Genomic DNA, 23,886 nt, shown 5'->3' on the forward strand with positions numbered 1-23,886 from the left:
ACAGACGAGAGGTCCGATTTCTCAAAGCTGCTTTCAAGTGATGAGTGGTGTGCAAAGCTGGCATACCTGGCTGATATATTTCATCATCTGAATGAACTGAACACACGGATGCAAGGCCGAAATGAAAACCTGCTTACAAGCACTGATAAAATGAACGGATTCCGTTTAAAGGTGCAGCTCTGGCAACAACATGTGCAGCGTGGCAACCTTGAGATGTTCCCACTCACCGAGAAACTGCATGATGGCAACACTACTGCAATGTGCGAGGTGATTGGCAAACATTTGAAAACTCTGGAGGAGAAGTTGTCATTTTATTTCTCTTCAGCCTTCACAGAATGCCTTGACTGGGTTAGGGACCCATACAGCTCAGCATCCGTTGCTGGAAAGGACATGACTTTAAAGGAGCAAGAGGAACTCATTGAACTGAAACAAGATCGCGGTTTAAAGCTAAACTTTGCTGATCTTCCTTTGGACAGTTTTTGGTTGTCTGTTGCCAAGGAGTTCCCCCTTCTGGCCAACAAAGCTATTTTGACATTGCTCCCGTTTTCAACCACATATCTGTGTGAGCTGAGCTTCTCAAGCTTGACTGCGATAAAAACTAAAAACAGAGAGAGATTGAGAGCTGTTGAGGAAGAGCTTCGTGTGTGTCTTTCTACCATTCCTGCCAGGATATCCATTTTGTGTTCATCGAAACAGGCCCAGGTTTCACACTAAGTGAGAAGTATGGCAGAAGTGCGGCTCCGGAACATGGCGCCACGCCGCGGGGGGGATTCTGGGAATTGGGGTTGTCAGTTGACAAAAGGGGTTTTGTTAAGTTATTCTGTTGTTAGGGCTAAGTGGGGTTAATGGGTTCGGGATGTTATATGGTTGTGTGTGTGTTCTATTAACATGTTCATTTTCATTGTTGTTGACACCGTCACTGAGAGTGACGTGTCCGTTGGTCAGGTGTGCCGTGTTTCTGTCATGTGGTATGTGCGTTAAATAAAGGCAGCTCTCGTTGTCGTGCGGTGTATGGGGCACGAGAGTTGCGTCACTGCGTAATCTGGGCTCCCGTCTCGTCCGTCCCGTACTGCTCGCCAGGCCCACAATAAATTTAAAAACTATATTATTAACTATATGTATTATATGTACTGTGTTAGAGTGTCATTTTGTCTCATTTTGGTTGGTGGTGTGCCCCAGGATTTTGTAAAAAAGTGTGCAGCGGCTCAAAAAAGGTTGTAAATCACTGGTCTAAATAATGCCTCAAAGAGTTACTGCACTTCTCTGCAGGTGTTCAGCCAATAGGCCCAAACTACACTATATGATTTTGCATTTTGCATGAATATAATGCAAAAGCAATATTTGGAAGGCTAGAATCAGAGAATTTGTAGTATATTTGTAGTATATTTGATTTTAATTGCTCTATTTATTTTAATTATAAATGTTTATTATTTATTTTTCTATTTCATTTTAACATTGCAGTGTGCTAAAAGGTAGCGGGCAGGCAAATACTGTTCAATAGCAGATGTTCATGACACTTAGTTAAACTCAATTTAATTGAGTCAATCAAATGTTAAGTGTTGAATCACGTTTTAAGTAACCAAACTCAACATATTTGATATGTACTGTGTACGTGTGTACTTCAAACAATGACAACACAAACTAATAAACTTTGAGTTTGGTTAACATAAAATGGTGTGGTTGTGTACTTTATTTAGAGTTCTGTGAACTTATTCCAGTGGTTTGAAAACTGAATACTTTAAGTAATTATAACTGAAAATAATGAGTTGTCTGCAGCGAGTTTGGCATGAATTGGAGTTTTTCAGGAATTGGAGTTTGTCAGGAATTGGATCAACGTTGTAGGAGGAGTTCGTTTAAATACGAACCCTACAATTGGCCAAAAACAGCAAAAATGGCCCAAAATGGCTGATTTCCTGTAGCGCCCCCGAGTGGTCGATTTGATTAAAACTTTCATGATATATTCCAGGGAGATATGTCAACATCCTTCAAGTTGTTAATTAAAAAACACGTGAGTAGACTGGGAAAACCCTCAACAGTCAAGTGCACAGAGTAATAGACTCCTGTGTAGAAGCTTCTTGATCGGGTCCACACTCGGGCGCTGTACCATTCACCCTCTCTGAATAACACGTGTGATAGTGTTTAAAATGTTGCAGAAACTTGTGGATAAGTGAAGGGAGTGTAAATCCGGCTCATAAGGGGTTGGTCCTACTTGAAACAGTACTAAGATGGTAGAAGAAAGTTCCAAAAGGAAGGGATTAGAAAAGTTTGTAGACTAGACGAGGGAAATGCAGGAAAAGGGGGATGTTTTGGCAGATGGCCAATATTTTCCCAATTAAATTCTCCATACAATCACTGCCCTCTGTGCTACTGATACATCAGGGCATCAAGGCCAGTGAAGACCTTGGGCCCTAGTTTCGTGGCGCAGCGCAGGGTGGCGCAGGGTGGCGGAGCCGGCGCAATGCAAGTTTCGACCCACGCACAGCGCGTGATGCGCATGGTGGGAGCGGCGGCGCTCCTTCTGTCATCGGGTTGTCAAGTGACGGAACTTGCACTGAACCTCCCCTAACGCAGTAAAGGTGAGGAGTAGGGTTGGGCATCGAGATCCGGTTCCAAATAGGAACCAGTTCCTAACCTCCGGTTCCGGAACCGTTAAGAAGCTGTTGGAATTGCGATCCTTTTTTTCCGGTTCTTAAACGTCCGCACTAGTTTGTTTGTTTTACTCCGCTCGCACTAGTTTGTTTGTATTACTCCGCCCTGCGTGCGGAGACTCCGCGATAGAACGATCAGTAACGAGTAGTCTAACGCGCTACTATTGCCAAACCAGTAGTCAGATTAAAGTTACTTATCCAAATACACGGTGCGTTACTATTTTTGTCAGTAAAAAAAAAGATCTGCTTTCTTCGTGCGTCTCGGGGGTGACGTATGTTAGCCGACACCTTCACGGACGGTCGCGTGTAGTCGCTATACCGGCAGAAACGTAAACAATGGAGGGGGAGAGATACGCATTTTCCAGCTGGAAATACAAGCATTATTTTGCAGCGTGTGAATAAACAAGACGAGTTCTCGATTTCACGGAGCTCCTGCTAACTCAGTCTGTGCTGAGATGCGAGCGGAGTCTCTATTGAGTGTTTAGTGGAGAAATGTCTTGCTGCTTGCTGGCCCCGCCCCCTCCCTTTATCATCACGCCGCTCATACTTTAGGGGTGCAGTCGAATAGTCAAAAAATAAGGTCCTAACTCCTATTCCTAACTCCTATTCCTTGACCTCTGGGGAAAACGTCACAGGGTTAAGGAAAGGCGATAGGAGAACTCAAAAGGATTTAGGAAAAGTCGACCGCGGTGCTCAGAGAATCCGACCGGACTTTCACTAAACTACGTCATTAAAACGCGGCCGCTGATGATCGGCGCCGGCGATTGACGTGCGTCTGCGCTGGATAAACTACAATAATGGACTACAAAAAACGCGTCGTCCACTTCTCCCCATGTTGGTTTTATCAACAGCTGGTTCACTGACCGGCTTCAGGTCCAGCAGCTCCTCCTTTCTGTTTGACCGGTTGCTTTATTTACATTTCATTTGTGGTTTTAGTTTCGTTTTTGTCAAGTTTGTAACATGATTGAAATAAATAAAAATAAATACCATTAAATTATTATCACTGTCCACACACATTTATCAACACTATTCCAATTACTCTATGTCTGCATGAAAGTCATTGTTAAATATGTAAATAGGCATATCGTTTGTTTTCATGAACGGCCGAGGTGTGCGGCACTTTAAATGTTGCTCTCGCAAAGAATTGTGGGTAGGCGTGATCTCCTTTCCTTTGGCATAGGAAGGTCCGTTGCATCCTATGCTAAAGGAGCTCTGAAAGGAAGCATTGGAGCTCCTTTCCTTTGCATTTAGAGAATTCGAACAGCTCTTATCATGGCGGCCGCTTGTTTACTTCCGGGTCACTTCTTCAGTTAGGAACCTTCCTAAGCAAAAAAGACTATTCGACTGCACCCTAGGACTGTGCTCATCCTTGGTTTCATAAAACCAATCCTTGCTGCTCTAATGCCGGTTCAATATTCATAAAATGTTCATTCATGATGTTACTGCCAATATGCAAACAATTATTTAAGTTAAGTGAAGTCAAGAGTACTACTTTTCAAAGTAACTGTGGCAACACTGGACCTGTTGACCTGCACCTCAAAGAATCGGAATCGAGAATCGTTTAGAACAGGAATCGAAACAGAGGATCGGAATCGGAATCGGTAAAATCCAAATGATGCCCAACCCTAGTGAGGAGAGGAGCTCATTTGATTGGTGAAGATCTGAATTGGCTGTATTAATCCCAGTCCACGCCTCGTCTCCTCCTCGTCTCCCACTCACGCCTTCTTCTCCTCCCTCTTTCCCACTTGCGCGGGTGGGAGTGACGGGAGGTGTGCCTGCGCGAGCCTGCGCGGTGCACGAAACTTGCAAAGTCCAGGCGGACACACTCCGTCGGTGTGGCGCAGGTGCGCTGAGAGCTGACTGCGCCTGGTCTACAAAACTAGGGCCAGAAAAGTGTTAATATTGTATTCTAGTCCTGCTCAATGTGTTAGTGTCAATGAGATGACTTCGGTGATATGACACTATAAATAAAAGTGAATTGAATTAAATTTAAGTGAAATTAGACAATATAGAAACAAGAATATAGACAAGTGCACATAGTACATGACATGTATCACTGGAGAAGGAAAGGTTTTGTGACCTCATCTGGCACCTATTAAACATTTGAACCAACTATTCAACCTTTACTGCATTATTAGAGCCACAACAAGTAGCCACAGTCAAGTGCAGAGGACATCAAAAAGGAGATGGCAGAACAGAAAGAGGAAATAACAGAGCAGAACTGGCAGCAAAAGCAATAGCAGGATACACTGTAAATAGACAAATGACACAATAAGCAGTAAGTGATAAACCAAGAAGCCCACAGTAGAGGCCACTGTGTGAGCTCAAAAGTAACAGCTCTCATTTCTCAGCATTGTTGGCAACCCCACCTTAAAGACATCACTAAAATGTTGTGCAGTCATATGAAATCTGTAATCAGTTTAATCTAAAGGTTTCACTCAAGGCAGGACTAGGACGTCTTCCAGTTCATTCCATCCAGCATCTCAGGGACTATAGAAAGGGTTAATCTTACTATCAAAGAAGGCTAAAGATTGGCTAAAGTCTGCGTAGACACAAAACTAACTTAGATCGAAGCCCTCCCTATAGTGCTATTTAACCTGAGATCCACTCCAAATGTGACAATGAATGTCAGCCCACCTGAGATTTTGACTGGAAGAAAAATGCCCCGTCCATTTACTACTGCACCAACAGACCTGTATTATTACAGTTTGAAGATCTGAGTGAGTATGTTAAACAACTGAATAACACTGTGATAAGCATCTCTCAACAGGTCACGGAAATACTCATAGAACAGGACCACGACACATCTCCTGTTGAGGTGGGGAGCTGGGTCCTAAGGAAAGTCAACAAGCTCAATCGGTCCATTCCCAGGTGAAGGGACCATACAAAGTAGCAGAGGCTCCATCACATTGTGTGAAGTTTGGTTGTCTGATGACTGTGCTATGTTTTCCCAAGATTGTGTACATTCCTAACAACACAGCCCCAGATGGCTCCATAACTCGAGCCCTCTCTGGCCTCAAAACTATGTCAGAAGAGTCATCAGAACACTCAGGTATAGACAATCTGTTATCTGATTGGCTAAACAGAGCCTTTGGTAAGTGGAAAACATTAATTATGTCTGTATTAATTTCACTAGTTGTTGCAGTGACTGTGTTAACCTTATGTGGATGTTGCTGCATACCATGTATCAGGCACCTCTGTCTAAAGTGTACGGCCATTAATGATAAATTCCCCACACCACCTCCTTATCAATTATCACAGCATGCAGGTGAAACTGTCCCACTGACTGCTCTGAGCCAGGAGAGGATGGGTCTGAAGCTTACAAGGATGCCGACGACGACTGCTGTTTGTACTCCTGAATAGCCGTAGACACACAGATTTTGATAAAGTTACCACATACACACATATAGCATTACATACACGTAGAGGCGTGAGACTCATAGTTTTTCTCTTATGATTATTGTGCTCATAGCAGACATGTTATCACTAGAGTTATAGAAGGTTGTATTCTCCTGGGAAAGAGGTTCTGTTCCTGGTGCCATGATGGCTACTCCTGATATGAATTGTTTAGCTTATGTTTTTAATATTACGATTACGATATACGCTTTGTTTACTATTTCCACATGCATGTGCAATGAATAATTGCTTGCTGCAAGTAACTGCAACGAAGAACAGCTTACACATACTGGCATACATATAAGATGCTCAACGCAATGAAGACATGCTTACATACCGACTATACGATTATGAAATGTTTATTTGTGTTGTTAGAATAGAATCTAATAGAGATCCTGTGGGAGCTTTGCCATTCTGAGCCCAGCGCTGCCATACTTTACCTGTGACCTGAATAAATACAGTATATCTGTGAACTGAAGAGTTCTCCGGTTTGTTCTTGAGCTTCCAACAAAAGAACCTGAGGTTAATAATATAAAATAAATATATCAAAAAAAGATTAATCTAATTTAAGTTGTTTGAGAGTTTTAATACTTTTTTTAGAGTTCATCAATTTGAGAGATTTGAGATCATTCCAGACCAGAATTGACTAAATGAACATCATGCTGGATTGAATAAGACTTGAAACTAGAGATTGAGATGATCAATCTCATGTTTACTGAAATACTATATAATGCACTCCAGCATTGGCTTCACTTTTCAGAACTGAGGTTACTGATTTGGAGTATTGTTTCTATCCACCAGATGAATGTAAGTCCAATATTCACTCTCTTCTAGGTCAGTTTTGCCTTCTTCTAACTCCTGGGGTAAATAGCCGGCTTTTCAGCTGCTCAGTGCTATTATTGTTCACTAGCGAGTTGCTAACCTATCTACCTGCTGTGTGGAGTAGTGTCCGGGGGGGTTAGAGCTATTTAGCTGAACACAATGCTAATGAAAGCTGTCAGAGTGAATCACAACAGTAAAGTTACAGGCCATAACACTATACACTGAAACAACACGCTCAGCAGGGCTGAATGGAACGACAGAATGAATTATCGGTCACAACATATGTTCTTCTTTATTTTTCTTTATTATTATTAAATGATGTCTTCCAGGTCAGAAAGTTTGGCCCTTAAATCCTATATATATATATATATTCAAAGGCAGCAATCCGCATTCAACAGGGAGTATTCACAAGAGCATTCACTTAGTTTCCAGATGTTTCATCACCACAAGCGACTCTCAAATGGAAATATTTAATATAGCAGCTTTAAGGAACAGAATTTACATCATACCTGCAACATGCAACTAATTAGAGTCAAAAGCAAAAATTCTCATCAGGTCCCAGAAAACACCCAGCACAGCTCAGTAACAGTGACCAATTCAGGGAGTTAAGAGTGTGTTTCCTTTTTCGGGAGGATTTAGGACATATCCACTGTCGCAGCAGTCCTCTGGGATTACCCTGCCACTGACAAACAGTGAAAGCTAATGGAGAATTCCATTACTTCCGCTAGACTACCAGAGCACAGTAAAGTGAATTATTTTCTCCACTGAAAAGCTGCAAGCGGGCCTGTTGTGCAATAGTCATCTCCAGGAGCAACTCTCAAAGCTTGTATGTCTGAGAGGGGATACACAGTAAAATACCAAACTGGTGGCCCATGTTGGGCAGCATGTCGTTTTGTTACAGTCTAACTGCGAGTGAAGTGGGCACATAGATGTAGGCATTGACTGAAATCAATTAATCTTTGTTGAAGAATTCAGCAGTCAGTCATGTGTGTTCACTGCATTCGTGCTTGTTTGTTTTACTGTTTTGTTTCATTCATAAAATGAATAAAATTGGCATGAAAGTACCCAACATTAATCCACTATGTATTCAGTGCAAACTGAACTGAAACTGTTGCTGCAAAAATATTTGGAAGCTTGTTTTCTTATTGATTTCTGGCGTACAGTGTCCTAATTATACCAGCTTGGACAACCCTGAACCAATATTTTTCCTCTTTGGGTAAAAAATTAAACATCATTTACTTCAACAAAAGTATCATTGCAGAGTATTTATTCTGAGCTGCCCAAGACTGACGAGGATCAAGTGTGTCCAGAGAGAGTTGTGTGATTTCTCCAACATCAGAAAACAACCTCAGTCCTCCAAGAATGCTTCAGCGCTGCTGTTCTATTTAAGAAAGCTCCATAAGACGGACATTGAAACACACTGCACAATATGAGCAGAGCTGTACTCACAACAGGGAGGCATCTGTTTCATACTTTACACATGCTCCCTTTTTAGATCAAACCAGCGTGCACCTGTTTAGGTCAGGTTGTGTTTTGTTCTCTGACTCTAAGGTTGACGTTGAACGAAGAGTCAAATAGCAGCCATAGTGGGGTTTTAAATCTCATTTAGACGCTTACATAAACAGACATACTTCATCCCAGACGTTTGTTACCTCCAGTCACAGGTCACACTGGTGCTAACTGACCGTGTACAATTGTCGCCACTTCTTTTAGCTGACATGTAGAAGAATATGCTTGGGATGCTACCAGGATGAAAGAAATGTTTCACCAGAACACACACACACACACACACACACCAGTCTATCGCAGGGCCGACATGTGGAGACAGACAACCATTCACACAGGACATTTAGGGCCCTAGTTTTGTGGTGCAGCGCAGGGCGGCGCAGGGTGGCGGAGCCGGCATAATGCAAGTTTCGACCCGCGCAGCCTTGCGCACGGTCAGTTTGGCAGTTTGGTGGATCGCCTGCGCCAAGATGGGTGTGGCGGCGCAGCAGGGGGAGGCGTCATAGATTCAGCTTGGCGTAGCGGAAGTTTCGTGGCAAAAAGCCTCACCGAGACTTTGCCGAAAGCCCGCCAGCTCCAACCTAGTCTACTCTTGGCGTAAGGCGCAAGGCGCAAATAAAGTCCATTCATTCAAGGCGAATTACAGCTGGTGGAGTGGAAGTTTGGCTGACGGCACGCAGTGCGCACACGTCACCAAGACCTCACAGGCAGGTTTCCACAGTTCCAGGCACATTTAAATGCAATAAATAATCACAACAAACACTATTTAATGCAACTAATTGAATCAACACGTGAATTTATATCTATATAGATTGTCCCGTCACATCTGACGTCAGATCAAAGGCGGATGGCACGTGTAACGGAAACTCAGCCTCTCGGACCAAAACATCTCCCTCTCTCTCTCCTGTTTTTTATAATATCGGCATTGTTATTATTATGAGTATACGCACGCACAGCGCGTGATGCGCGTGGTGGGAGCGGCGGCGATGCTTCTGTCATCGGGTTGTCAAGTTACGAAACTTGCACTGAACCTCCCCTAACGCATTTAAGGTGGGGGGAGGGGCTCATTTGATTGGTGAAGATCTGAATCGGCTGTATTAATCCCAGTCCACGCCTCGTCTCCTCCTCGTCTCCCACTAACGCCTTCTTCTCCTCCCTCTATCCCACTTGCGCGGGTGGGAGTGACGGGAGGCGTGCCTGCGCTAGCCTGCGCGGTGCACGAAACTTGCAAAGTCCAGGCGAACACACCCCGTCGGCGTGGCGCACGTGCGCTGCGCGCTGACTACGCCTAGTCTACGAAACTAGGGCCCTTAGGGTCATCAATGACAGAACATGCAAACTCCACACAGAACCAGGAATCAAACCCTGGACCCTCTCGCTGTGAGGCAACAGTGCCACCCACTAAACCACCATGCAGCCCCAGTCAGAGTTGACTATGATATTAAACATAAAGGTCATGCACTTCACCCAAATTACAAAAACATATTCTCCCATTTATCTTTATGTTCCCACTTACCCTAAATATGTAGCCACTGAGATAGCTACTGATCACCTAATTACACTTTCATCATTCAATTAGTGTGAGGGCGATAGGGAGCCATGCTGTGTTGGCCATCTTTCATTTCTGTTTTTTGTAGAAACAGTCGAGGCAGGAGAACTGAAACGTCTCCATGGCTAATGAACACAAACGACACATTGTGCAGACGTCCATGTCCTCTCAGGATATGTAATGATTTGTACTCATATCCCTTTATATCTGGCCAGATTAAAGTTTTACTTGATTATATTCCCATCAATCAACACATCTTCAGGTGAATATGATGGGAAATGTTCCTTCAGGTCCAATGTGTAATGTTGTAAAGTTTTAAGTTTAGAGAAGTGTTTATAGTGCTACTGTTTGCATTCCCTCTGATGTTGGTTCAAAAAATGTACTACGGGAATCTACTACAATTTTTGTTTTGCTTTGTTGTCATGTTTTCCATAGAGCAAATGGGCTAAAACTGCATTTGCATCATTCCGTTATGCAACAAATACATGTGTGAATAATAAAGTAATAATTCAACTACAGATAGTTTTGTCTAAGCTCCATGGCAGTTATCTTTTATAATAATAATAATGGTCCAAAATGATCAGTCTAATTATTTTATTCAAATGATCCATCCACTATCTCCAAGTGTCTTTGTTACATGCCAATGCTCTTGGCCTGTGAGCCTTGAATGTATTTCTGTGGAGGGGACAAGGGAGGGGGTAAGTTTGGGTATCCATACGTTTTGCAACAGCCATCATGGGCAAATAAAAGTCTGTTTGCATGGAAGTCTATGAGAAAATGGTCCTACTTCTCTCTTGATGTATTATCTCATTAAACATTGTAAACATGAGTTTATGGTCTCAATCTCTTGTTTCAAGTCTTCTTCAATCCAGCATGATGTTCATTTAGTACATGATGGTCCATTTAGAGTCCACCAGACCAGAAAACAGGGGATGCTTTAGGGCGGGGCTACCTTGTGATTGACAGCTTGCTACCACGGCTCACAGCCTCACAACTAGTACAATACTAGTTAACTACTAATGATGACTTTAACACATTAAAGTGTAAGACCGGCGAAAATGGACCCCATAGTCTTTTTCGCCATGAAAAAACATAAAATAAGCCATCCAGACATTTTTTTCAGTGATCACCCATGTATCGAGAAAGCCTCGAAAGACGCTCACAGCCCCATAGCGCTAACACTGATTAGATTGGGGCGATGTGCCTAACGCATCCACAACGGCATATTTTAACCACTAATATTGCTCAAAATAGTACCAAACCTCTTCAGTAGCATGATAAGGGTCCTTACACATAAAACCAACACCAACAACGTAGTTAGCGAACCCGGAGTTTATTAAAAAGGACTGTTTTGAAAGACTTACTCACTGCCCAACTTCCAGGTACTCTCGTAGTATAGTCCGTACAAGTCGATTATCGAATGCAATGCAACAGGAGATGATTTGTTCCAGCAAAAACGTTGTGGTTTCATTTCCTTTCATTTCCGTGTCAACACTCGATAGACATCATCACAAACAGCCAAGTAATGCATTTTCCATGGAATTATAAATGCCAAGACTTTCCTCATTGAACTGACCTCCAGTGCATTCGGTAATCGACTCGTATGGACTACCTGTCAACATGGACCTACTGGTAAGGCACAGACTTGTAAACTAGTCTTTTTTAATAAAGTGGTTAGAATATGCCGTTGTGGAAGCGTTAGGCGCATCGCCCCAATCTAATCAGTGTTAGCGCTATGGGGCTGTTAGCGTCTTTCGAGGCTTTCTCGATACATGGGTGATCCCTGAAAAAAAATGTCTGGATGGCTTATTTTATGTTTTTTCATGGCGAAAAAGACTATGGGGTCCATTTTCGCCGGTCTTACACTTTAAAGGTGTATTCTACAATTTGAAAGGTTTGAAATGCCCCCCCACCCCCCCACACACAGACACACACACACCCCTCCCCTCTGTGCTCCTCCGAGCTCTATCGTTCTCCCCTCGCAGCCCCCCCACCTCCCTCTTAATTTACGAAAATAGTTCAGCGAAATGTGTTTCTGAAAACATTTTAGGCGAGAAATAAGCTATGCAGTTGCTGAATCTGTCTTTATTTTAGATCGACAATGCTCAATTTGAAAGATTTTCGAGAGTTTGCGGGTGGCGGCGCCGTCTCTGGAAACTCGCCACTCCGCGACGGCATTTACACGGCTTCTAACATAGACAATGAATGGGAACTTCCCCTCCGCTATGAACTCAGGCAGGACACCGTTTAGTTTCCCGATGTGTCCGGAACTTCCACAACATGTACAAAGCAGTAATAGGGTTTATTACGGCCAAGAATGATGAAACATTATCGGTGTAAATGCAGCGGGTGCCGGTCAGATTTCTCTCTCACCCCGACTGCAGTACGTCCCCGATCCCGGCGATCGCTCGCCACAATCCCCCCCTCCCCCTGCTCCATACCTGAACTGCTCAGGGTAACAAGCGTCTTGTCAGCTCGTAGTTTCAAACGCGGAAGTGAGTCGGGACGAGTCGTGAGCAGGAGCAGGAGAGTGAGCGAGGATTGGATCGGAACATTTAGCCAATAGTAGCCATGCGGACCGGATGGCTATATTGGCTAAAGTTTGGCTCAAGTGAAAAATCGTAGACTCCATCTTTAAGTTGACCTTGAATTATGAAGCTAACTTTGTTAGCACCTTCACACCAGAATCCAGATGGATCCTGGTGCCGCTCTGCTTGTGTTCATCAGATCCACCCGTCACTCCTCCGCAGTCCAAATATCTCAAACTCAACTCAAACTTTATTTATAGAGCACATTTTAAACGACCAATGGTCGACCAAAGTGCTGTACAGTTCAGTAAAACAGTACAATACAATACAATACAATGAGAATAAAAAAATAAATAAAATACATGAAATACAGTAGACGGGTGTCATGCTCAGTCTGAATTAAAAGCCATGGAAATATGGTCACTTCCTTCACTGGTTGCAAAGATTCCAATATGGCAAACACAAACTCGAAGCCTACGTCCATTTATTATATACAGTCTGTGCTTCCACCACAAACTGGACTACAAAACCATTGATAGGATGTGTGAATGTGACACTACCTTTTGATTCAACATGTCAGCAAAGTTTCGTTCAAGGGATAGTTTGACATTATGGAAATGCGCTGAATCTCTGTCTTGAAACCTTGTTCGTGCCTGTACATTAAATATGAAGCTGTATCAAGCAGCCATTTAGCTTCACTCCTTGTGACAACATTTGTCCCTTAATGTTCATTAAATACATTACAGGTTTAATTTCATATTACATTATATTAGGTTTTCCATGTGTTCTTTAATTTACCCTTGCTATTAGTATCAATGCTGCACTTACTATCCCGGGTTTGTTTGTGTTAACATTGTTAAAGGTTACATCAAAGCACTTTGGTAAATTAAAGCACACACAGCCATTTGGAGTTTCAGTTATTTTTATTATGTTGCAGGTTTCAACAGTCTTGAATTGTTTTTCCTTTGTCCATTTACAATTGTTAGTTCTTTTGTTCAAACCGGCCATGCAGGAAAGAGGGAGGGGCCGACCCAGCATTTCCTGCTTTTATGGACTTGGTGATGTCATTGCTGACATCAACGGGCCAAACCAAGGTGAGGGTTTTTACTTTGAAAGAATATGTTTCTTTTGTTTGTTTCTTGCATGTCGAAAGTAAGGGATGATTAGAACTGACCGTTAAGACAGCCATTTAGGTATTTGAATGCGCCTGTTAGTTCCAGGGAGGAAAGTGGATTTCTTTTGAGGTAGGTTACTGTGTAGTTCAACCTTCTTGTACTTTGGTTCGGACTGAATCGGGCTAGGATGAATTGAGGACCCAATATAAGGCAGAGGAATTTGGGCTCCGGCGGAGGAGGGAGGCCGTGCTGCCAGTGACACGTGCCTTTTGTTAATTTTCTATTTTTATTTGCTATAGTTCTTTTTCTGAGTTATTTTCCTTATAGTTTAGTTCTGAATGTTGAGTTACACGTGTAATGGAGGGCACTGTTAATAAAGTTACACCTTTGGGTAGTGATGGTGAGATGAAGCCTCATGAGGCATTGAACCACTTGAGCCAATTGGTTCGAAAAAGGGTTCATTTCTCCAAGCTTCATGGACACACGAAACCACCTACTGGCCAAGTGTATAATCACAGGCAGCTGTATCTGAACCACATCATGTGTGATGCATTTAATTTTTGTCTGTTATGTCTGTTGGGAATGACTATGAATTACAAAAAATGTATGACCAAATAATTTCTATACATAAATTATCACATGTGTATATTCGGGTTTTTTTATGTATTCTGTGTTTGTAAATTTTCCCCAAATGGTAATATCATCACTCTTCTAAATCTCTCTCTCTCTCCCTAAACTCTCCAAACTATCTCCAAACTATATAAACGCTATCCAAACTCTAGTATCCAAACTCTCCAAACTATCCAAACTCTATCCAAACTCTCAACTGACCGCAACTCTCCTTCAAAAACCCACATTTTGAATGGAGCCTGAGGGGTTTATATAGCTTTAAAACCTCGCAGCAAAATCTGAACCACTTCCCGAAGCAATCACATGGTACAGCCGGGCAGCAAGGCTTCGGACGTCATCATTTTTGGCTCCTCCCCTAAATGAAGCAAGCCTCGATACGCGCTTCGCGGAAACTTCATTACTCGACACACGCTTTGAAGCCTCGGCACATCTCGTAACATCACTACCTTTGGGAACTCTAAATTTCTGCTGAGTCTGCCTACCTATCACCTTCCTTGGACATTCAAGTCAGACTATTCTACAATCCTCTTTGGACTCCCTTTCCTGCTGCTCTGTCAACATCATCTGGCCCTGATCTTTCATGGGGGTTTTTCCACTTCTGCATTCTGATAACGGCAGCCTCAAAATGTCTACTTCACAAGCATTCACACATATCACAGCTCTATTTTCTTTAGTGCACAGCACATCACTACAAGAAGGTTTTGATTAAAGATGGGGGTTATGCTGTAAAATGTTTGATTTGACAACTAAGACAGAGGCTTTGGTTTCATCATGAATAATTTAAGCAAAATTTTAAGCTAAAACCAATCCCCTTTTTAATTTTATGTTTAAGTCACTACAGAGGTCTTCTGTACTAAATCAAGACCATGACCTCCCATATGTCTTACTGTTTCCCTGGAGAAAAATAAATATACTAAGTATATTACATTTTGTTATAGTATAATTACATTGAGTGTACTTTGTTACTCATTCATTCTTTATTAAACTTATTTTATTTAGTAAAACAAATATTGTACGAAATGTATTTTAAATTAATTAAAATTGCACAAAAGCGTCTTTAGTTAACTTTCATGTGCTGAAATTTCAATTACACACACACACACACACACACACACACACACAGTGAATCAAATTAAAGTTTGTGAAGAGTAAATTAAAAATGTACTCCCTCAAGCAAAAAACCTTTAATAGATTCTTGTAGGGGTTCTTGTTTTTAATCTTCTGGAGAAGTATTATGACGGTTATAAATGAACCATTATGTAAGCAAAATCATGAGGTTGAAACCAAATTAAAGTTTGCATAGAGAGATGAAAAGATGCTTCTTTTTTATGACGAGCACGGTTGGGAAGATCATCAGTCAACAAAAGTGCATTCAAAAAGGTCAAAGGTCAAAGTGCAAAACAAGGGGTAGCTATGAAAATGTAGTGTCTTTGGAATAACACCTTTTAGGTTTCAGTTTGCTCCTCTCTCTCCTCTATTTTTTTCTCATAAAAGTATTACTTGTATTATGATTTCACAATTTTACAACATTAATCTCAGAAACTCTTAGTTTTTTCTCAGAATATAACCCCCTCCTCAACACAATTTTTTACAGTATATATATATATATATATATAGGGATGCACGATATTGGATTTTTTGCATATATCCGATATGCCGATATTTTACAACCCATTTGGCCGATAACCGATATCGATACCGATACAAACTCGTAACGGATGATGGTTCTTTAAATGGACAATTAAAGTGCAGTCGGCAAGTCTGGCAGATTGAGTCACATTTTGAATGTTTACAACACTCACGCGCCTCCCCTCTACCACCAGCTCCTCCGCTCCCTCCCATCGAGTGGTCGTCAGTGCGCGTGCACCAGATTCTGTGAATGCACCCGTGTCTTCTCATCAATAATCGGCATGGAGTACACTAATACAATTCCTTAAACTACAAAAATCCCTCTTCCATGTTGTAAAATCGGAATGTCACGTTCAAGTGCTCTGTGTATTGGAAAAAAAATGGCGTCAGGTTATGTAATAACACTAGCAGACTAAAGTCCATTCGTTATGGCACCACAGCTAGCTCCACACCACAGCTAGCTCCGCACCACAGCTAGCTCCGCACCACAGCTCTCGCGGAGTTTAGCGGCACCACCGGCAGCCAGCCTCCACCCGGCCCAGGCCCCACCGGCAGCCAGCCTCCACCTGGCCCCACCGGCAGCCAGCCTCCACCTGGCCAAGGCTCTACCGGCAGCCAGCCACCACCAGGCCCTACCGGCAGCCAGCCACCACCAGGCCCTACCAGCAGCCAGCCGCCACCCGGCCCAGGCCCCACAAACTATGCCCAGTCAAGGAGATGATCTCACAACAGCAAATAAAAAAATCACTGACCTGAAGAAAGACATCAAAAGGCTCTCCGATGAACTGCGCAGCAAAGAGACAATGTTGTCCAGTTTCATGGATCTAGCCGCTGATCAGGCCCAGCATCTTGCCTACCTGAGCGCAGCCATCCATGACACCGCTGTTTGGGACCCGTCCACCTGCCCTCGGCCGTCTTCCTGCTCAACTCCAAACCGCTTTTCCTCGTGGTCGGAAGTGGTGGTCCGAGGACGAAGGAAGAACTCAGACGGGACTGCCTCACCGCCTCGCCTGTCGAACCACTACGCGGCTCTGTCGGTCGACACTCCTCCATCCCGGACTACCACCGCCTCCCGCCGCAGGATCCTTCAGGAGGCCGTGCTCAGACGCTCCGGAGGTCTTCCTCGCCCCGAACCAGGGAGCTCCTCTCCCAAACCCGGGGCCGACGGCGTGGCACGGCGTCCTCGCTCGGCCGTCCGGCCCCGCGGTGCGGACTCTGGCCGCGCTCTCTCCGGCCGAGAAAACCAGCGGCTGTCATCCCCCACACCACTCTTCTCTCCAACTACAGTAATAATTGGAGACTCCATAACACGGAAAACACGTTTCTTCAACGCCATCACTCACTGCCTACCGGGAGCTACAGTCCAAGTCCTCCTGAACAAACTCCCGGGGCTGCTACGCTCACTTCCGTCCTCTGTTCGGCGAATTATAGTCCACGTGGGGACGTGCGAAACAGCCCGCCAGCAGTCAGAACTGACCAAAATTGATTTTAACGTTCTTTTTAATTTTTTAAGTTCCTGTGGATTTTCTGTTTTTATCTCCAGTCCAATCCCTTCACTGGGAAAGGGGATAGGACATTTTAGCAGAATCCTCAGTTTTCACACCTGGCTCCAGCTCACCTCCACAGCTTTCAACTTTGGTTTTATTGACAATTTTAATCTGTTCTGGGACCGTCCTTCCCTCTTCCAACCGGACGGTATTCACCCCAACTTGCTAGGTAGTCACCTGCTAACAGCTAACATACAGCACACCGTTCAGGTTCAACCACACACTCCACTTGTCACCGCCATTATTTACCGCCCTCCCAAACCAAATCCCACCTTTCTCTCAGACTTCACAGATTTTCTCACCGAGCTCTGCGCCATCTCACCCTCTGTCCTCCTCCTCGGAGATTTTAATCTTCACATCAATGACACCAACTGCAAACCTGCCACTGAATTCCTGGAACTGTTACACTGCTTCAACTTCGCACAGCATATCAACTGCCCCACCCACTCCCATGGTCACATCCTCGATCTGGTCTGCTCCACTGGACTCACACTAAACCATCTCTCCAGCATCAACCTCCACATCTCCGACCATCTCGCCATCATCATCGACCTCAACATCCCCATCCCTATCCCAAAAGATAAACGCAAAATCTCATTCAGAAATATCAAGTCCATCAACCCCTCAGCCCTCTCAGCCTCTCTCACCGGTGCAATATCCATCTCTCCCCCCCCCCGTCTGACGATCCCAACAACCTTGTGGACTACTACAACAACACTCTCTCCTCCTGTCTCAATCTACTGGCTCCCACTAAAACCAAAACAGTCACCTTCACCCACTCAGCTCCCTGGTACACCCCTGAACTCCATCAAATGAAATCCCGCAAACGACAACTAGAAAGACTCTACAATAAAACCGGCCTAACAGTTCACCTCCACGCTTACACAGACTTTCTCCATATATACAAAACTGCTCTCAACACAGCCCGGTCCACTTACCACTCACACCTCATACACTCCGGCTCCAACAACCCCAAGACTCTTTTTTCCACGATCAACAAACTTCTCAACCCCCCCCGATAACATCTCTACAGCTTTCACAGTGGAAACATGTAACTCCTTTCTGTCATTTTTCCAAAATAAAATCAACAACATCTACAGCAACCTGACCACCTCCCCCGGCTCCCTCAACCCCACCACTGGATCCCACCCCTTCACAGTTCTCCCTGCTGTCTCCCATGGACCTACCTCAACTCACCAACGGCATGAAAACCTCCACCTGCACCCTAGATCCCATCCCATCAGCTCTCATCAAAACCTGTCTTCCATCCGTCACCCCACTCCTCGTCAAAATCATAAATTCCTCCCTCATCTCTGGCTCTGTCCCCACTCCACTCAAACTTGCTGCTGTCACCCCCATCCTCAAGAAACCAGGTCTCAGCCCCGACATCATGTCCAACTTCCGGCCCATCTCCAATCTTCCCTTACTGTCAAAAATTCTGGAGCGTGTCGTCGCTGCTCAACTCAAAACCCACCTCTCCTCTAATCACCTGTATGAACCATTTCAATCTGGATTCCGCCCACAACACAGCACCGAAACAGCCCTCCTAAAAGTCACCAACGACCTCCTCCTCTCCCTGACTCCGGCCACTTCACCATCCTCATCATGCTTGACCTCACTGCAGCCTTCGACACCATCAACCACTCCATTCTCCTCTCCCGTCTGGAAAACTACTACATCACTGGCACTGCACTCTCCTGGCTCCGCTCCTACCTCACCAACAGACAGCAATTCATCAGCATTAATAACTGCACTTCCTCCATTGTTCCTCTGTCCCAAGGCGTCCCCCAAGGTTCGGTGCTTGGTCCTCTTCTCTTCATCCTCTACATCCTCCCCCTCGGCAACATTATTCGCAAACATGGTCTCCACTTCCACTGCTACGCTGACGACGTCCAGATCTACATCTCCACCAAATCCATCACCACAGCCACCTGCTCCACTCTGACCACCTGCCTCACGGAATTAAAAACCTGGATGCAAAACAACTTCCTTCAACTCAACTATGACAAAACAGACATGATAATCATCGGCCCCAAATCCCTCATCAAAAACATCCACAACTTCACTCTCTCCGTCGACAACTCCACTCTGTCCCCGTCCCTACACATGCGCAACCTTGGAATCATTTTCGACAGCAACCTCACATTTCAACAACACATCAATCACACCACCAGGACTGCCTTTTTTCACCTCAAGAACATTGCCCGTCTCCGCCCATCACTCACCTTCTCTGCTGCTGAAACTTTGATTCATGCATTCATCACATCCAGAATAGACTACTGCAATAGCATCCTCTACGGTTCACCTGCCAAAATCCTCGACAAACTGCAATACATACAAAACTCTGCTGCCCGCCTCCTCACCCACACCCGCTCCCGTGACCACATCACCCCTGTTCTGCAAAATCTCCACTGGCTCCCTGTTCCCCAACGCATTGAATACAAAGTACTCCTCCTCACCCACAAAGCCCTCAACCAGGCCCCTTCCTACCTCACCGACCTGCTCCACCACCACTCTCCCCCCCGTAACCTTCGCTCCTCCGACACAAACCTCCTCTCCCCACCTGTCAGGACCAAGCACCGTACCTGGGGCGACAAAGCCTTCTCAATTGCTGCCCCCTCCCTCTGGAACTCACTACCCCCACACATCCGAACCTGCACCGACCAGACCACCTTCAAATCACTCATCAAAACCCACCTCTTCAGAATTGCCTTCAACCCCCCTTAATCCACTACTTCATCTGTATTGCATCACAAACTTGTTTTTAAATGTACCTGCTTTTAAACCGTTTTATAACTTTATATTACTTGTTTTTAACCATTTTGAGAACCTTTGAAAAGCGCTATACAAAATAAATGTATTATTATTATTTATTATTTACATGTTTTCACAGGTTTTACAGCACACAGCGTCACAGTTTTACTGATATCTGATAATACATTTTAACGTCAATATCGGCCGATACCGATACCTTGCTGATAATATCGTGCATCCCTAATATATATATATATATTGTGGCACCTCCGGGGTTACGAGAAGGCGCTACGTGACCAATTTCAGGGAAAAGAGGGCTGTCCACACCAAATTCACAATTAATGTTCTTTATTAAATCCAGTGACAGGGATGCTGTCGGTGCCGCGGAGTGCGGGGCTGACTTGAGGGGGCTGCGGCTGAGGCGGCGTCGTTGGGCGAGAGCGGGGTTCGGTACATGGGGACGGGCAGTCATACGGTCCGGGGCTCGGCGGGAGAGGCGGCGGTCAGGCAGGCGGGGGTCAAAGCAGAGGCGGGTAGTCAGACGGTCCAGGGGTCGATCAGAGCGCGGGGTTCTCCTACGGAAACGGGTCATACACAGGGCTTTTAGTTGTCTCTCTCTCTCTCTCTCAATCATCTCCTTACTCTCCACCCGGACGTGTTCTCCGCCGTCTCCTTTTATCCCCTCCTGTCATCTGGCGCTGATTTCCTCCCAGCCGTGTTCCTCCACGCCGGTGATGCTGATGGGCAATCGGAACTCCATACATGGTCCGCTGTCCGTTCACTGCGCTGTGCCTTGGAGGGATAGAGTGTGGTGGCAACAGCGCCGTGGCTGTCACACGGCGGTACATACACGTTATTTATTATGCACCCAGGTTCCCTCCTCCTTACCTCTGTCCCGCGGGCGCCACATACCCCCCCCCCCCTCAGCTCCGACCATGTGGGAGGGGCGATCCAGCCGCTCAGGGCGTCCCGCCGGGACAGGGCATCCGCGTTTCCATGGGCTGAGCCGGACCTGTGGGTGACATTGAACGAGTACGGCTGGAGAGCCAGGAACCATCGGGTTACTCGGGCATTGGTGTCCTTGTGTCGGGCCATCCACACCAATGGAGCATGATCGGTCACCAGGGTGAACTGTCTTCCCAGGAGATAATACCTCAACTTCTCCACGGCCCACTTGATCGCCAGACATTCCCGTTCCACGGTCGAATAATTCTTCTCGCTGGGCGTCAGCTTACGGCTGATGTATGTGATGGGATGTTCCTCACCTTCTTGTACTTGGGCCAGGACGGCACCCACCCCGGTTTCTGACACGTCGGTTTGGACCAGTAGGGGTAGGGAGAAGTCAGGGGTCACCAGCACGGGATCGGAGCAGAGGGCGTCCTTCAGTCCCTGAAACGCCTTCTCTGCCTCCTTGGTCCACTGTATCCGGTCTGGCTGTTGCTTTTTCGTATACTCCGTGAGGGGTCCTGCGAGAGAGGAGAAGTGAGGGACGAAGCGGCGGTAATAACTGGCTAGGCCCAGGAATGTTCTCACCTGGCGCTTGCTCTGGGGGCGGGGCCACTCGCGGATCGCCTCGACCTTCCCCACCTGGGGTTTCACACAGCCCCTGCCGATGACGAAGCCGAGGTAATTGGCTTCTTGTAGGCCGAGGCGACATTTCTTGGCGTTGGCGGTGAGCCCCGCCTCCCGCAGCGCCTGGAGTACCGCACTCAGTTGCTCCAGATGGGTTCCCCACTCCTCCCCATGGATCACGATGTCGTCCAGGTACGCCGCCACGTATTCCCGGTGTGGCCGGAGTACCTGGTCCATCAGGCGCTGGAATGTGGCGGGGGCCCCGTGTAATCCGAACGGCAGTCGGAGGTACTGGAACAGCCCGTCGGGGGTTGCGAAGGCGGTCTTTTCGCGGGCTTCGGGGGAGAGAGGCACCTGCCAGTACCCCTTATGGGGCTTTTCCATAGTCACGGCATGGCACGGCACTACACGGCACGGCACGCTTTTTTTGCATTTCCACTAGGGTTGGGCTTAGGATTAGGGTACTTTTTTTGTAACGCCTCGGCCCTGGTTCCAAGCGGGCCGAAGCGCCACTAAAACGTGACGTCAGCCGACTGCCTTACACGGATTGGCCAACGAGTGTCCACTGGAAGCGTCATAAGTGCGACGTCCGACCAGACTGTAAACACAACTCAACCCCGGCATTTTTAAAACCGGCTGCTCTGCGACAACACTTAACTCGAGAAAAATGGAATCACAGAGAAAGTCAACGCCATGGTCGGTCGACGAGGTCCACACGTTCCTCTCTTTAGTGGCCGAAGAAAGGATTCAAAGGGAGCTCGACGGCACAACACGAAATGAAAAAGTGTTCAAGGAGATCGCCCAGCTGTTGGCCGCACACGGGTACCACCGTACGCTTCAGCAATGTAGGGACAAGTTAAAAAAGCTCAAAAGCGATTACCGGGCCATAAAGGACCACAACGGCCGAAGTGGGGCCAATCGAAAGGCCTGGAGGTGGTATGGCGAAATGGACGCCATTTATGGACGTAGGCCATCAAACAATGGACGGGAGGGTGGTCTGGACTCGGCCGCGTCGTTGTTACAGACAATGATCGAGGATGGTAAGTGTTTTGTGACTTTTGTCTGTAGTAATCGTGAAAATAACTGGTTACGTAACCCGTTGGTGCACAGCTCAATGAAATGTATTTACTCGTGTAAAAGTTTGGTTGTTGTCTGTTAACAAGCTAGCTACTTTTAGCTATCGATAGCAAGCTAAGCTAAAACTTCCGTCCTGTGCTAGTGTGCTGTATCTTGCTCTTTCACGTGTTGCCATTCTGTTTTGTGCTTGTACTTAAGTCGTCGTGTGTATATTTTTGTTTTAGAATCCCTTCCCACAAGTGAGGAGATTTCCGACGACCCCCCACGTTCCCCTTCCTCTACCCCAGCACCACCAGCAGCAGCTTCGACGCCAGTTGAAGCTTCGACGTCAGCAGATTCTGGTCCTTCGACGTCGAGCAACACACAGCTTGTGGTCACAGGTAAGAGGCAGGGCAGACATAATACATAATATACGCTGGTCTGAAATGTAATAATACACTCTTACGAGACCGTTTGGTTTCATTTGTACAACCGACAGTGTCTTTTGATGTCTACATCATGTGCCTTTTTAGCCCTAAATGTATGTCCCCAGAAATATTTTTACAAGCTTGCTTTGGTTAATTACCCACTATTAATACTTTTCTTTATTGTTGTACAGGAAGGAGAAGAAGGGGCCTCTTCCAGCAGGATCAGGTAGCTGTGCTGAGGGAGATGCTGGCTCAGGATTTATCGCAGCAGGAGCAGAACCGGGCTCAGCGAGATACCCACATTCAGTTGCTCCTTGCTGACGCCCGAGATGCCAGACAGTTGGAAGCCACAATGAGGAGGGAGGAGAGTGCACAGACGGCTGCATTCAACCAGGCATTCCTTGGTCTCCTGGGCCAGCTCGTCCAAGCAATGAGTGACCGGTGTACATAAAACATTCCCCTCACCTGGACCTGGTCTCAAGAGACATTTGTACTTTGGACTTTGTAAATAGTTGGTTTTGCACTCTACTTTTGTTTTGAATAAATGTGTGATTGTATCAAGACTTTCTGTTTCATTCATTTGTCTCTACACATACAGAAAAGGGGTTAAAAAGCAAAAGTTAAGATTTCCTACCATATACTTTTACTTCTATTTACATTACATACATTATATTTGTCAGTAAATCCTTATAACCTTGGTAAATTT

General features: G+C 45.5%; 2 protein-coding genes across 3 annotated transcripts in view; one reads left to right on the forward strand and one right to left on the reverse strand.

Annotated features, from left to right (window-relative positions):
- The window catches only part of htr7c (5-hydroxytryptamine (serotonin) receptor 7c), a 70,620-nt gene that overhangs the window by 23,431 nt on the left and 23,303 nt on the right, over positions 1–23,886 (reverse strand). The gene's annotated exons all lie outside the window — the stretch shown is intronic.
- LOC311022680 (uncharacterized protein) lies at positions 22,153–23,696 on the forward strand. Of its 2 annotated transcripts, XM_084024168.1 has the most exons (4): positions 22,153–22,736; positions 22,998–23,084; positions 23,121–23,153; positions 23,372–23,696. In XM_084024168.1, exons 1-4 carry the CDS (start codon positions 22,364–22,366, stop codon positions 23,629–23,631), a joined length of 753 nt encoding a protein of 250 aa, XP_083880294.1. In that variant the 5' UTR covers positions 22,153–22,363; the 3' UTR covers positions 23,632–23,696. The 2 variants fall into 2 exon arrangements, with proteins under 2 accessions (XP_083880294.1, XP_083880293.1); XM_084024167.1 differs by having other exon boundaries at positions 22,998–23,153.

The sequence above is a fragment of the Eutrigla gurnardus genome (genome assembly GCF_963514095.1).
Source record: "Eutrigla gurnardus genome assembly, chromosome: 13".
Classification (NCBI taxonomy): domain Eukaryota; kingdom Metazoa; phylum Chordata; class Actinopteri; order Perciformes; family Triglidae; genus Eutrigla; species Eutrigla gurnardus.

Bases quoted from the DNA above. Each gene is read 5' to 3' on its own strand.
- LOC311022680 (XM_084024167.1), top strand. From the start codon at position 22,364: ATGGAATCACAGAGAAAGTCAACGCCATGGTCGGTCGACGAGGTCCAC. The intron at 22,737-22,997 runs GTAAGTGTTTTG...TTTTTGTTTTAG, and splicing joins ACAGACAATGATCGAGGATG to AATCCCTTCCCACAAGTGAG. The intron at 23,154-23,371 runs GTAAGAGGCAGG...ATTGTTGTACAG, and splicing joins CACACAGCTTGTGGTCACAG to GAAGGAGAAGAAGGGGCCTC.